At 38.1% G+C, this 16,762-nt stretch overlaps 1 protein-coding gene across 1 annotated transcript in view; it reads right to left on the minus strand.

The window, feature by feature from the left end:
- Positions 1-1,418: 1,418 nt before the first annotated feature.
- LOC124795616 (clavesin-2) overlaps positions 1,419-16,762 on the minus strand; it is a 52,144-nt gene continuing 36,800 nt past the window's right edge. The window contains exons 2-7 of the mRNA XM_047259688.1: positions 6,724-6,883; positions 6,575-6,636; positions 6,103-6,296; positions 5,697-5,813; positions 2,476-2,569; positions 1,419-2,214 (exon numbers count right to left, since the gene is read on the minus strand). Of these exons, the coding sequence (XP_047115644.1) occupies positions 2,039-2,214; positions 2,476-2,569; positions 5,697-5,813; positions 6,103-6,296; positions 6,575-6,636; positions 6,724-6,883 (803 nt within the window). The 3' untranslated portion in view covers positions 1,419-2,038. The remainder of the gene's footprint in view (positions 2,215-2,475; positions 2,570-5,696; positions 5,814-6,102; positions 6,297-6,574; positions 6,637-6,723; positions 6,884-16,762) is intronic.

Consider the following 16,762-nt stretch of genomic DNA (forward strand, 5'->3'; position numbering starts at 1 on the left):
CTTGGTCACGGTTTGTCAGTGGCCATTCATGCAGACAGACAGCTTTTTGGTTGTCATGCCTACATAGAATGCAGCACAGTGGTTGCAGCTTAGCTTGTAGACCACATGACTTGTTTCACAGGTAGCCCTGCCTTTGATGGGATAGGTGATGTTAGTGACCGGACTGGAATAGGTGGTGGTGGAAGGATGTATGGAATGGGTCTTGCATCTAGGTCTATTACAGGGGTAGGAGCCATGAGGTAAGGTTGGAAGAGGGGTTGTGTAAGGATGGACGAGTATGTTGTGTGGGTTTGGTGTATGGCTGAATACCACTGTGGGAGGTGTGGGAAAGATAGTGGACAGGATATTTCTCATTTCAGGGCATGATAAGAGGCAATCAAAATCCTGACAGAGAATGTAATTCAGTTGCTCCAGTCCTGGATGGTACTGAGTTATGAGGGTAATGCTCCACTGTGGCCAGATGGTGGGGTTTTGGGAGGTGGTGGGAGACTGGAAAGGTAAGGCACGGGAGATTTGTTTTTGTACAAGATTGGGAGGATAATTACAGTCAGTGAAGGCTTCAGTGAGACCCTCGGCGTATTTTGAGAGGGACTGCTCACCACTGCAGATTCAATGACCATGGGTGGCTAGGCTGTATGGAAGGGACTTCTTGGTATGGAATAGGTGGCACCTGTGGTATTGCTGATGGTTATTAGGTTTGGTATGGACAGAGGTACTGATGTATCAATCTTCGAGGTGGAGGTCAACATCAAGGAAGATGGCTTGTTGGGTTGAGCGGGACCAGGTGACGCAAATGGGGAGAAGTTGTTGAGGTTCTGGAGGAATGTGGATAGGGTGTCCTCACCTTCAATCCAGATAGCAAAGATGTCATCCATGAAACTGAACCAGGTGAAGGGTTTAGGATTCTGGGTGTTTAGGAAGCATTCCTCTAGATGGCCCTGAATAGGTTGCCATAGGATGGTGCCATGCAGGTGTGCATAGCCTACCCCTGATTTGTTTGTAGGTAATGCCTTCAAAGGAGAAGTAATTGTGGGTGAGGATGTAGTTGGTCATGGCAACTAGGAAGGAGGTTGTTGGTTTGGAATCCATTGGGCACTGGGAAAGGTAGTGTTCAATAGCGGTAAGAGCACGGGCATTAGGAATGTTAGTGTACAGGGAGGTGGCATCAATAATGACGAGCAGGGCACCGTGTGATAAAGGGACAGGAACTGTGGAGAGTCGGTGGAGGAAGTAGTTGGTATCTTTTATATAGGAGGGTAGGTTCCTGGCAACAGATTGAATATGATTTGTTTGTATGTCTGTTTTAAACATACAGTATCCCTTATGTCTTGCATATTTAACTAGTGATCCTTGCAATCTAAAGATACAGGTAAGAGAAAATATGTGTGCTATTTTCTTGCTACAGGATACAAACACTATTAAAAACTATTTTTTTATTCAGTTTTGTATTTTTAAATACAAGTATTTCAATATTTTATTTACATTACAGTATATGTTCTACAACTATAAATTAAATAAGATGTATGACCATTCAGTACAAAAAATTAAAGATATGAACAGACAGTACTTGATGTCCAGAAAAAAAGGAGGAAGCTCTCACAGAAAATGAACAGATTGTACTTAAAATGTAACAACCATGATATGCACTGAGCCTGATTGTGATAAAGTGACAGGACTAGCATTTACCAGCTCTACTGCACACTAGATGAGTATTATCAAAATCAGCACCCAGCTACAATGCAGCATCCTTCTTTTCCCTTGATAACATTAACATCCATGCACAATAAATAATATCATTAAGCACATTTGCTTTTTTTTATTTTTCAGTACACAAATCCCTGAGGAACCTTGCTTTAACGAAAGGACCACTGGCTACTTCTCACTGTCTGCTGGCTTAGTTTTGAAAGAATTTTAAGGCAGCTCTTTAGAAATAATTTTAACTAAACTTTTTTGTCTTTAGAATATGTAGATAATTGAGGAATGATAAATCCCAAAATTGAATAGATTCATTTCATTTTGAGTTTGTGGCAGCTCCCTATCAATCCACTTCAAGTTTGCGAAAACTGCCATTTAGAGCCTCAATCCCAATTATGCTTTGGTGTTTACCATTCTGAGTATTTTTTCTTCTGATTATTCCTTGGTCACTCAGTATCTTCATATTTTCTAATGCCAACAATGTGTCTCTTTTGGCAACAAGTTCCTTCTTCCAGAGATCTGCAATAAAAATCATTTTCATTACTGTAATTATTGTCTGTAACAAGAACACTGTTGTAAGTAAGATGCTTAGATATCAGTTCTCTGTTTCTAACAGCAATTAATTATTCATACTTCCTCCTTTCCTCTTTTTTTCTTTCAATCTAGCATCTGTCATTACTGTTAAACGAGTAAAAATATGTTAGTTGCAGTGTAACATATCTACTGTTAATGAATCACTTTTTAAAAGGAGAATCACATCTCTAAAAAATAAAATCTTACCTATCATTTCATCCATAGGTATTTGTCCACCATACTCTTTAGGGAGTATGTCAAGTCCTACCGTGTTTTGAAGGTTACCCAAGGACTCATGCATCTGAAAGGGAAGAGATTGTATTGAGTAATAAGCCGCATAGGATGGATGTGGTTTACTTAATAAATCATGTCTCATAGCTAAGTCTCCAGCATTTATTTAACAAAAAAATTAATTTTGAGTTGGATTATTGAAACTGGTTATGCAATTTTGGATGAGAAATACCTTTCCAGGTAATAGGTAGCTGTGCTGTGGTTGCTGGGAAAATAACTCATGTTGGTGTGTGCTTAAAGCAATGAGTCATGGTGAGTTCATATTGCAAACAATAAAAACTCCAGTTCTCTATACAATATTTTGAAGGACATTTATGGAGCATGAACTGGGCTGATTGATTGTTTGACACTATGAAGCTTAACTGATCAGAGCTTGTTGTCTCATTGTTTCACATTGTAGTGTCTTAACACAGCCATTACTGGGTTAGAGAAATTTAAAATAACTTATTACAGAATCTTAGAGCTAACACTCAGGTAGCTCACACTAAAAGCAATCAATCTGCTATTGTATTTAACAGTCACTGCCATGATTTTATTTTACAGATGCTTTTATTGAGTCACATTTACACAACATAATGCACACATTACCAGTTTTGCGAAGCTATAGTCATTTTCTAATGTGATGTTGTTATACTAATTGTCAAACTGTGCTTCATTAAAAAAAGAAAATAAAGGACCATGTACTGTACAACACTTCAATATGTTTTGATACAGTTGAGATAAATAGCTACATCTACTGGGCTGAAATAGTTATTGCCTCAGCAATAAGTATGTCATTCAAGATGTATATGACCCTTCACTATTATCAGTGGCATTGCTGTGATAGGAATGATTCCAGTTTATTTTACTGTAGCCTTTTGTCTCGCATCTATAAAAATGAATAGAAATATTGTTGGATAGTTATGTTGATTTTTGCTGATTATCAATTAACTGCATTGTGACAATTAATGTATGGTATACTACTGCAGCAAAAGAAGGTTATAGGCAGCTGAAACTGGTAATCTGTACATTACGTAGTGCAGTTGCAACTGACTGTACGATATTTGTTAATTATAGTAATCAGAAAATGAGGCTGCTGTTTCTGCATTAGATATTGTGTTAGTGTTTACTTCCATGGTATACAATGATATTTGTTAATTTTAGTAATCAGAAAATGAGGCTGCTGTTTCTGCATTAGATATTATGTTAGTGTTTACTACCATGGTATACAACAATGTCCACCACTTTGAAAAAGAAAAAGAAGAAAGAAAAGAGGGAGGGAGAGAGAGAGAGAGAGAGAGAGAGAGAGAGAGAGAGCAGACAATATCGGCAAACATGACTTCTTAAGTAATAGAACCTAGTACGTTGTCCTCGATGGTGAGTGTTCATCGGAGGTGAGGGTATCATCTGGAGTGCCCCAGGGAAGTGTGGTAGGTCCACTGTTGTTTTCTATCTACATAAATGATCTTTTGGATAGGGTGGATAGCAATGTGCGGCTGTTTGCTGATGACGCTGTGGTGTACGGGAAGGTGTCATCATTGAGTGGCTGTAGGAGGATACAAGATGACTTGGACAGGATTTGTGATTGGTGTAAAGAATGGCAGCTAACTCTAAATATAGATAAATGTAAAGTAATGCAGATGAATAGGGAAAAGAATCTTGTAATGTTTGAATACTCCATTAGTAGTCTAGCGCTTGACACAGTCATGTCGATTAAATATTTGGGCGCAACATTGCAGAGCGATATAAAGTGGGACAAGCATGTAATGGCAGTTGTGGGGAAGCCAGATAGTCATCTTCAGTTCATTGGTAAAATGTTGGGAAGATGTGGTTCATCTGTAAAGGAGACCGCTTATAAAACACTAATACGATCTATTCTTGAGTACTGCTCGAGCGTTTGGGATCCCAATCAGGTTAGATTGAGGGAGGACATAGAAGCAATTCCGAGGCGTGCTGCTAGATTTGTTGCTGGTAGGTTTGATCACCACGCGAGTGTTACGGAAATGCTTCAGGAACTCGGGTGGGAGTCTCTAGAGGAAAGGAGGCATTCTTTTCATGAATCGCTACTGAGGAAATTTGGAGAACCAGCATTTGAGGCTGACTGCAGTACAATTGTACTGCCGCCAACTTAGATTTTGCGGAAAGACCACAAAGATAAGATAAGAGAGATTAGAGCTCGTACAGAGGCATATAGGCAGTCATTTTTCCCTCGTTCTGTTTGGGAGTGGAACGGGGAGAGAAGATGTTAGTTGTGGTACGAGGTACCCTCCGCCACACACCGTATGGTGGATTGCGGAGTATGTATGTAGATGTAGATGTAGAACTTGCTGCATCAGTTACAACACTCAGCTCCAAGTGTCCAAATTAATAAAAAGTAGTTGAGGGAAAGATTTATACAGTACTGACATTTGTTCACTTTTAGACAGATTAATAGAAAATGATAAAATAGGTGCAAATTGTACTGAAAGTAACAAATTCATGGGTAGAACTGTGTAAATATCAAACAGTTTGTTCTTTAGTTCAAGAGGTATTAAATATTTTGTATCAATAAGTGACATATTCTCAAATAGTTCAGCTCCTTTGGTGTCTGTGTGTAGTTAAATGTGGATTTGATCATCCATTCTCCTTTCTCTGGAAATGCTGTGTGGCTAGGGCCTCCCGTCGGGTAGACCGTTCGCCTGGTGCAAGTCTTTTGAGTTGAAACCACTTCAGCGAATTGTGTGTTGATGGGAATGAAATGATGGTGATAAGGACAACACAACACCCAGTCCCTGAATGGAGAAAATCCCCGACCCAACCGGGAATCGAAACCGGACCATTAGGTGTGACATTCCGTCACGCTGACCACCCAGCTACTAGGGGCAGATTCTCCCTCCTCTAATATGTAATGTTGTTCAGTATTTTAATTATATGTGTTGTAATAACTAATGGTGCAACATTTTAGCAAAATTGTTAAAGGGTACAGAAAGAAGAGTCAAAAAATATCTAAAGATATGGCAGTTCAGATTAAATTTTGTGCCACTTATTTTGATTATTCAAGCAAGGCCAAGCGACAGAGGAAAATTCAAAAAGAAATTAGAACAATAAACTCAGTCAATGAGAACTTATTGCTATTATAATAGTAAAAACAAATTGTAAACATGATAAAATGTACTTACTGTAATTCTGTTCTTTATCTTGTCGCTCAGTCTTGTTCGTGCAAAGTCATACACATATCGCACTGGGGCAGGAACATTTAGTAAATGAACTTCTTTGTGCCTCATTGGCACTGATTGCTGTAAATTCAAAAATAAATTACATAAAGTATATGTGTCGGTAGTACCTGTTCAGTGAATTCAGTTGTAAACAACTGAGCATAACTATCATGTTAAATTTAAAGCAGTTTTACACAGAAATTTATTGCGTTTCTACTTTTGAAATCTCTATAATACCTTAAATTATCTACATTGATATCAAGTAAATGACAGTTGTTTTATTAATATTCAGCATCTCATCACAGCTGTACAATTGAAAAGTCACATTTACCTTATTTAAAGCTCTGCTACACAGTCACAAATGTCTTACCTCTCCCCACTTAACAATGGTTGCAAACTCCGTTGGTGTAAGGAAGGTAATGAGTGATGGTGAGAAATTGGAAATATCACCAATGTGTGTTACCCCCAGCACTTGGTTGTCTTCATCTTCCATAAGAGCCTCATATGTCATCATGAATACTCGCCCTACATCCTGAATTGTATGCTTCTTTGGATCCAGCTTACCTTTAAAAAATAATCTACATAGTTCACACTGCAGGAGAAATTTTTCAGCTAATGTTCCAAAATTTCATTGATAAAAGAGTTATCTATTCCAATTTGGCACTCCATAATGAAGAAGTGTATCTTGTGCATGGTAAAATATGCTATACATTTATTACTGCAGAATAATGGAAAGCAAAGTTCTTTCAGAATATTAATATTACTAAAGTTATTATTATTATTATTATTATTATTATTATTATTATCATCTTTATCATTACTTTAATCTGAAACTTGCATACCTGGTGCATAGAAAATCACCCTACGACCATTTTTGTCCCTTCTTGGTAAAACAAACATGAATCTGTGGAGAATGCAATTGGTTCAGTTTTATGAAATTCACTTTAGTACAAGAGGAGTCAGCATATAACTGCATATTGATTTTACATACCCACGTTTGATAAGCTCATCTACTCGTGAGTCTAATGGGTCAAGTTTTGGTACTAAGTATGAGAATGTCTTCTTAAAATTTAGGTATTTCAGTAGGACCTGTTGAGCCATTGGTAAACTAAACTTCTTTACACGAAGAAAACGAAGAAGGAAGCTGTTGTCTGTAAAAAAAATAGAAAACAAACAAATAAATTTCATTGCCACATTTAACATAGTAAGGATCTAACTGGGGATTATAATGAAGGAAGTATGTGAAAGCCAGAGTTTTCATTCAAAACTGATTTGGCAACAAGGCAGAAAATGTGATTAAAATATAAGCATGGTGAACTGTGTTCATATTCTAAAGAATTTGTTCTCACAGTGTTGCCTGGGAGCATAACATGGTGCCAAGCTGAAGTAATAATTCTGAACTGAAGAGAAAGACAAATGTTTAGACAGACACTGCAGTGTGCTCAGTTAAATGAAACACACAACCTATTTCAGAATAGTTGCAAAAGTGAAATATACCCCTATTATTCTTCTTTGGGCTTGGGTGTTCACTAGGGAACAAAATCTGGGCTGTAGTGGACATCTCTATTTTTATGTAGTTACTAGCTGAATATCCAGCATTTCTGGGTATGTAGTTATTCCAGCCTTCTATTAATCCACATCTTCCTCCCTCCTCTCTTTGTCCACCTGCTCCTCCCCTCTAGCCCAACTCCTTATTCCCCAACTCTCTGCCAATCTCTTACTCCCTGCCTCTGTCTGTCTCCTCTTTCCTTTCTCTGTCCACCTTCTCCTCTTTCCTCTCTCAGTTCACTTCTCCTCCCCCCCCCCACCCCCTCTGTCCATCCCCTCCTCTCCCATATCTGTGCCCATCTCCTCCTTCCCCATCATTATGTGTCCATCTCCTTCTCCCCCCCCCCACCCTCCCCCCCCATTCATCCCAATGTGGAGGCTGTTTTTCTTTCCACATTAGATAGTAGTTAATTTCATGTTCCATGGATCCGATAAGTAAGTAACATGTGTACCAAATTTGGCTGAAATTGTTCCAGGGAATTAGTATGAGTTTTTTATCCATGTCTTTGCCCATGTAAGGACATGTCAAATATATTTCACATACACTTAATACATTTCACATGTATTTGTAGACAAATTTTACCTGTATCTCTATTGAATTTCGACATGCAGTTTCATTTTCATGCAACTTAATGTTTAGGATGTCGTAACTCCTGAACTATGTCCTGTACAATGATATAATTTTGCAGATGTGTCCAGTGGTATGTGTGGTCACTGTCTGAAAAATGTGCTGTGAACAGTGTTAGTAGTACAGAAGTAATAAATTAAAAATTTCATGCATGATGTGGTAGATTTCATGTATCTCTGTATTTGAGGCCATAGCTCCTAAACTCTGTGTCATACAATGAGATATTTTTCTAGGTACATTCAAACACAGATGTGGATACTCTCTGCAAAAAGTGTTGTGGATAGAGTTATTAGCAATGAAGTAATAAATTTAAATGTCTTGCTTGATGCAGCAGTTTTCACACAACTCAATGTTTATGAAATCATATCTTCTGAACTATCTGCCATAAAGTGATATAATTTTGCTGGTACATTTTGTGGTAACTGTCTATTAGTGTGTTATGAATACAGTTAGTAGTGAAGAAGTAATAAATCAAAACATCATGCTTGATGTGACACATTTACTGCATGAACAGCAAAAATATAGTAAACAATGAACTTTCCTCCTTTTATAATTTTGTGGGGGTCATCAAGCAGAAGAAATTTCTTAAGGGTTTCAAATTGTGTGTCAGTTCTGTTGCAAGTCCCTAAGCACTCACATTCTCAAATGCTGGCTGATTAAAGAATGGGTACCGACACGTCATGGGCTACACCCCCACCCCCACCCCTTTGAAGTTAGGTGGTTCTTACCCCCACAGTGATGATTTCCAGACAGTAAGTTATATGTTTACCAAGGCTGATTAAGACCATCCAGTGCTTTATGAGGAGGTGTGGAATGAACATACATGCATACATTTGTACATACATACTATAAAATGGTTGTATGTAGACTAATTTTCACAAGACTTAAAAAATGGAAACATCTTCCAACAAAACTCTGATTTACATGCATATGAATCTAGGCTGAACCTTAGCCTACATCTAAAGATGGTAAGTACAAACTTATGCAAAAGAGAAGTAAATCATACTGGAGTTATTTTGGATAATCATTTGCCCTCTTATGTAAAATGCTTACTGACATTAAATACATTTAATGCAAAGATGAAACAATCCTTGCTTGACACTGCTTCTGCTCTGTCTCTGAATTTCTGGAACACCATATTAAGTAAATCTCATTTATTAAATATTGTTAATTATGTATTATGCCACTTTATAATATAATTTGATTATTTATTCTCACTTAATAACTAAAGCTATTATATGTACATGCAGTGAAGTACGTAAGTTTATATTACGATGTACTGTACTTGTATTAAGTTGATCATGTGGTCATAGTGTCTACTGTAATCGTAAATCAGTTTTTTACCCCTTGTCCCATATGTGAAAACAACGTATTAAATTGATTTCCTGGACCAAATAAATAAATAATTAATGTGCTTTTCATGTTTCTGGGACATCTGTGAGCATATCAATATAATATAGTAGGCCATGGTGTAATTCAGAAGTTGATTTCAATTGAAACTATTGTTTCTTTGTAAAATATTTAATAAAATATTTTATGACAATATATATTTCCTAACACATTTTAACCATTTTCATTGCATTAATATGTATATATTTTGCATGTTGCTATTACATAAAAATCTTGGCTTTAATGGTTGCTTACAAGATAATTCAAGCTAGAACACCACTGAATAAATTGCATCAATGTTGAATATATAGGAAGAATGACAAACTTGTTTGATTCATGAGAGAAATCTTAGCTGGAGAACATGGGAACAAGGACAACAAATACTAAGTGATAAAGGAAATCATGCATTAAGTATTGGTAGAAAGTTTGTTCTCTTCAAAATCTTTTTTATCAATTGTAATGATGGTGTCGGTATATCTCACAGTGTGTTCATTGTTGTCCTGTTTCTAATGAATTGTGCTACCTCCCACAGATCTAATTAGACAGTTAGAACAATAAATTTTCTGCACTATGTCTATGACTATTCTCCAGTGTGCTCCATATTATTTACACATAATATTTACACAGTTAACTGGAACATACAATTGTGTTAATGACAGGGCATACAGACTTCTGTTATTCTTTTCATGCTCCATACTGTAATATTAGTAATTTTCACCTCACAAACATTAATATATGCTCAATAGTAAATGCCTGATGGCCTAAAGTTATCGAACAATTGTAAAGTAAAAGAAATGAACCATCGCATCACAGCGACAGAATCTATTATTCTTTATCTTTGCCATTCTTATGCGGCGCCTGTAAATCTCTGTGTACATGTATCAATTAACGATATAAAAAAGAATTCTGTTGTTTCAAGACAATGAGGCATTGGGCACCTCATTTTTTACTGTTTGTATTCCATGAAAGGTTGATGCGGACGTGCTGTTTTCCGCATTGGTATTTTATATTTTATGTGAAAATATTCAGTAAATATGCTAATTGTTATTTTTCCAATCAGAAAACATGTAGTTTCTTGTAACTGATTACAAACAGACAGCATCAAGAGGACATTTTGACTGTTATGTATAAAGTATTTAACCACAATGGTCATCTACTGTAATTTAATATGAAAAGGTATGCACCATTAAAAAACATGTGTTAAAGATAAGTGTGCTTATTTTAGTAAATTAACCTTGATGATTTTCATCTCCTCATTTACTGGAATGTTAATTAATTGTGTTAGTTCATCACCAGAAATTACGATCACACTGATGGGCCGAACGCAACATGAGGCAGAAGGAACATTATTGTTTTCCTATTACTTCTGAATCAGCTCTTTTTTTTTTTAATTGTGTAGTGTTGCATTTCTTTTAAAGTCTATAAATCGTCTGGTCCCTTAGTGTTGTTATGGGTATGACTACATCGTGACTATAAAAACGCACAATATGATGTTTCTTCCGAACTATCTCAAATAAATCAGTCTGCTGCTCTTATTCAAAATAATCCAACCAGGTATTAATGCTCAACGTATGTTATTATAATAGTGTAATCAATCCCTGATTCTGTTGCCAAGTGGCCCATCTAAATATTCAATTTTTCGACATTTTTCAAAAAAATTATAAAATAACAATTCTTTTTCTTTTTGTCCCCCAAGAGCAACGCTACAATACATGCAATAAATGAGAGTGGAACTTAATATTTGCTGTAGTAAAAACTTGCCTGACATCTTAATTGAAACAGCATGTAACAACAAGATAAAACTTTTCACAAGTGTTTTACACAGATGCACAGGCTCACAGATCACTTACAAATGTAATGGAAAATGGTAAACTCTTTTTATTTATCTATGTTATCTATGATCTTGGAGTGAAAGAAAAGGCTACAGGGAAGCAAGATAGCTATAAATTGCCCACATCTAATGAAAAGCACCCATGGAGAACTTCAAAGGATCACATTTAATGGACGAATGACCATCAACAATGTCTTGTCAATTCACTTCGCAGGAAGGAGCAGGGACATTCAAAGTGAATTCAGGAACTAAACACTCTGATCTTTCCTCCAATAGCCCATCAATTAAGCATGGAAATACTCAGTGGAATGCACGAAAAAGTTTAGAGGAGGCATTTATCCACCTGTGGATATCAAGTGCATGATGATGATGTGCATAGGAAGGAGTATAATTCTGAAGATGGTCATTTGTGTGCTGTGAGCTCATATGAGGCTTGCTAAATAAAGCCCAGGGTACTGCAAATGATGATTCTTTTGCTGAACCAGAAGGTTTGTCACAGAAATGCAGGAATATTGTGACATAGTAAATGAAATGATTCATGAGTAATTTGTAAGCATAAAATACTTTAAAGGAACTGGCTTTTGATTGTACATTTAATTCTGTAGGTGTGCAATGCTAACGATCATTGACGTACATTTGTCTTGACACCTCTAAAAGTACCTAAATGTTAGGAGGCTGCTTCAGCAACTGTCTTCTTCCAGAAATTTGTTTGTTGTTTGGAATTCAGCCATTCAAAGCTGAGTTTGTTAGTGTCTTGTGTGATGTCAATTTCACATAAAGCTTGCCTTTTTATTTGCGGTTTTTGCATCACAAAATAAATAAATGCTATATTGTACTGTATGTTAACCAGGGACCTAGAAATGACGGAGAGGCTCCGTCCCCGCCGCAGCCGTCTACAATCCCACGATGACTACGGCAGTCCACTTCACCCCTCCGCTGCCCCACACCAAACCCAGGGTTATTGTGCGGTTCAGCCCCCGGTGGACCCCCCAGGGAATGTCTCACACCAGACGAGTGTAGCCCCTATGTCTGCATGGTAGAGTAATGGTGGTGTACATGTACATGGAGAACTTGTTTGCGCAGCAATCGCCGACATAGTGTCACCCAGGCAGATGGAAAACCGCCTAAAAACCATCCACAGACTGGCCGGTTCGCCAGACCTCGACACAAATCTACCAGGCGGATTTGTGCCGGGGACCAGGCGCTCCTTCCCACCCGGAAAGCTGTCCATCAGACCACACACCCAACTGGTCGGGCTAACGGTATATTACTAAAAACACATTTTAGATTCCTCTATTATAATATTGGGCTGTCTATGTGTTTCCCCAACATCTAAAACATTTATGTTAAAATGCATATTTATACCATGGTGCGTGCATATATCTTTGAATTTCCCATTTTTTCTCTGAGAAAATTGTTATTTTTGTGTGTTTATTTCCTCTGTTACTGTAAAAGTCAGTACAGAAATGAACAGAAGGTATTTACAAATAACTGGCTTTGCTTAATATTCACAAGAGTAATAAGATACATGTACTGCAAGCTAAGTAGAAAGTGTCAAGTCACTTTACTTAGACAAGGAATAGGGTTCATGAAACAAACTCATTGCCACTGTTAAGTTTTCACTCCGGTTCGAAAATATTGTCGATCTGGGTCTGGATTTTGGAATTGCTTTGCAATGAAGGTCCATGTCTCATTAATGTAAAGTTAAACTGCTAACACGCACTGGCTGTAAAGTTCCCGTTCTAGACACATTAGAAATTTGGGTGGAAATTCATTCAGTTTAAAGTAAAGCACTCTACACCACTTTTACTCTGTCTTTGCTGTTCATTCAGTTGTTGCTTTCAAGTGTCTTAAGACCAAAAACTCGTCAACTGCTTCTATGACTTCATTGTGGCTATTTAATATTTTATTACTGATGTATCTATTGTACTTATCTTAGACTTATTATAATTTATTTTCAAGTCTACTTTCAAACCTGCAGTGCTAAGTATTTCCATGCTTATTGAAGTTCATCCGCTCTAGAAGCAAACAGAACAACTTCGTCAGCAAAACAAAACTGGTTCAGATATTTTACATTAATCGTATACTTGACTGACTTCCTCAGTTTAAGAACCTGAAAACATCCTCTAGGACTGTTGAGAATATTATTGATGATATGGAAATTTCACACTCTCTTGGTGTAATATAATGGCAGCTCTTACAATGGCAAGTTTTTTCTTTCGTATATTATTATAGGTCAGTCAAAGTGTGTGAAACACTATTGATATCTGTACTGGGAGTTTTGGTCCACATGTCAACAATCGAAATAACTACTAGATGTCAAGTCCAAAAGCGTAAAGTCCCTACCGGCGGTTTCTGAAGCTTTCTCTCGGTTGTAAGACAACTGACAGAATTGAAATCCTCTCCACTACATTCCCAATTGGAATATTTCTCCATCTGTCAATTTTGGGAGGGAATGAGAAATACCTACTTCTAGGATATAAATAGTCAAGCGTCTATAATGATTTGCTGTACTTGAATTAGATTAGTATCATTGTTGGCTCTAGAGGAAATATCCTAAGATGGTAACACAAATAACTGTATGCTTGACAAGCACAATGCGAAAGCGTGATTGCATAAGCATGCACAAACCCTCGTCTCCATGTGGTTCAAGCATGCTAGTAGACCTAACGTGTGAGTCTTTTACGGGAAATGTCGATCTGATGCAACGAAGCGCTGGCTTTGGCAGCCTTTTTGCTTGTAGCATGAGAAAAACAAAAAAAAGGAAACGTGATAGGTATATGGAGTAAAGAGTGGGTAAAGAAACGTAAATATTATTTCCATATTAACTATTCTCGGTGGACAGGCTACGCAAACTGCCTCATAGAACTGCTGATTTCTTCTCTTTCTCTCTCTACGTAATATTGTATTTTTTCATTTGACAAATTATAAAACCTTTATACAGGATGTATTTTAACAGGACTAAATAAACGTTAAATCAAACCAGTCATTGATGAATGCTTCTACAAGCCTCCCTATTCTTGATATAAATAATCCAGCATGCCCACGCTTCAACGATTGCACAAGCGAGCATAATCGGAATTCGATCAAGCATCAAACCTGATGCTTGAGCCAAGATACACAGATTAGAATGCTTGGGGAAGCACGGTTGCTTGTCACTAACGCAGTTACGTGTATTATCCTCTTTAGGTAGCACAAATGTGCAGTTATTAATTGCGTACCGGTAACTCAACTGTAACATCACTCAAGTACTTCTGTAGAGATATTAGAACATCATTCTTTAACGTAATTGAGATGAAAAGTTACAATATTTAACAATGAAGATATTTTTTAAATTCTATAATAGCCATTAAAGACCACGTTAGGTGGTCCTGTTTTGCAGCCTTCTTTGCAGCGCAAAATTTGCATTCTTCCTCTGGCAGTCTATCTGCTTTCGTATATCTTTCACCTGTTCAGTTTCTGTTCGCCTTTGAAGCCTTTAACGGTGGTAATCGCTGATCTATACTTTGCCTGATGTGAGGTGTGTCTTCGATTTAATCCAACACGCTCAAGAGACTGTCTCACCTCCTTGAACTATTTGTCGGACAATTTGGGTCTGCTGTCAATTAGGAAAACTTGTGATGTCAGCTTCGATTTATCCATCATACGCAGAGGTCCATAAAATTTTAGTCTTTTTTTTCTAATACTCTCGATTAATCTGTCATATTCCTTCCTCGTATTGTGTAACCAACTATTCCTGCTCTTTAGACACATTATCTTGCAGAGAACATTTCTCTCGAATTTCTCGACGTCTCTCCGTCTCGACAATCCTGTCATTTGGAGGCGTTCACTAATATACAGACACTCTGTTTTAATACCAGTGTTGTAGTGTTTTAGTTTTACTGGCCTTAAGGAGTACTTTCTCTTGTATAAAGCACGTGTCCTACGAAAGACATTGGCTACATTTTCTCATCCAGTTGCTGACATTTCTTTCGTTAATTTTCAGGTGTTCGATTTCCCCAACATATTTAAAGCTATAAGCTCTTTCAGCCTTACCGTGCTCTGTCTTTAGGTCACGAGGGACAGCTTCGGTGATTGTTAAATATTTTGTTTTTTGAAAGAAATTTGGCATCGACCCTTTCTGTTTTTTGTTTCAGTATGTTTATCTTCTCGGTAGCTCCGTTACCTGTATTCGTAGAATGGACTGCCATATTGTCAGCGAATTCAAGGTACCATTTATGGTTCTTCAACATATACTTTGTTGATAGGCCTTAACCTGTCCAGTTCTTTTTATTAGTCGCAAATGAACTTCTCCAAAACACAGCTCAAGAAATCAGAAGCAGCACATCATCCTATCTGACCACCTTCGAAAGCTCCGCCATAAACTGTCTCTTCAAACAGGTCGACATTAACGTTAGATTGATAATTGTTATTGTTTTGGCGCCCACTCCGAATTCTGTCGGTATGTCGACAACGCTTCCCTGTCGACCGAATTGTATGCTATATTAAAGCCTAAAAAACTATTATCAGATCTTTCCAGGGACAGTCTTTCGGTACCGTACACGTTTCAGTCTCCACATCCACTCCGAGCATAATCATCCTATTACACTACTGGGCATTAAAATTGCTACACCACGAAGATGACGTGCTACAGACGTGAAATCTAACCGACAGGAACAAGATGCTGTGATATGCAAATGATTAGCTTTTCAGAGCATTCACACAAGGTTGGCACCGGTGGCGACTCCTACAGCGTGCTGACATGAGGAAAGTTTTCAACCAATTTCTCATACACAAACAGCAGTTGACCGGCGTTGCCTGGTGAAACGTTATTGTGGTGCCTCGTGTAAGGAGGAGAAATGTGTACCATCACGTTTCTGACTTTGATAAAGGTCGGATTGTAGCCTATCGCGATTGCGGTGTATCGCATCGCGACATTGCTGCTCGCGTTGGTCGAGATCCAATGACTGTTGGCAGAATATGGAATCGGTGGGTTCAGGAGGGTAATACGGAACGTCGTGCTGGATCCCAACGGACTCGTATCACTAGCAGTCGAGATGGTAGGCATCGTATCTGCATGGCTGTAACGGATCGTGCAGCCACGTCTCGATCCCTGAGTCAACAGATGGGGACGTTTGCAAGACAACAACCATCTGCACGAACAGTTCGACGACGTTTGCAGCAGCACGGACTATCAGCTCGGAGACCATGGCTGCGGTTACCCTTGACGCTGCATCACAGACAGGAGCGCCTGCGATGGTGTACTCAACGACGAACCTAGGTGCACGAATGGTAAAACGTCATTTTTTCGGATGAATCCAGGTTCTGTTTACAGCATCATGATGGTCGCATCCGTGTTTGGCGACATCTTGGCGAATGCACATTGGAAGCGTGTATTCGTCATCGCCATACTGGCGTATCACCCGGCGTGTTGGTATGGGGTGCCATTGGTTACACGTCTCGGTCACCTCTTGTTCGCATTGACGGCACTTTGAACAGTGGACGTTACATTTCAGATGTGTTACGAACCGTGGCTCTAACCTTCATTCGATCCCTGCGAAACCCTATATTTCAGCAGGATAATGTACTGCCGCATGTTGCAGGTATGTTGCAGGTCCTGTACGGGCCTTACTGGATACAGAAAATGTTCGACTG

Source organism: Schistocerca piceifrons, chromosome 4 (assembly GCF_021461385.2).
Source record: "Schistocerca piceifrons isolate TAMUIC-IGC-003096 chromosome 4, iqSchPice1.1, whole genome shotgun sequence".
Classification (NCBI taxonomy): domain Eukaryota; kingdom Metazoa; phylum Arthropoda; class Insecta; order Orthoptera; family Acrididae; genus Schistocerca; species Schistocerca piceifrons.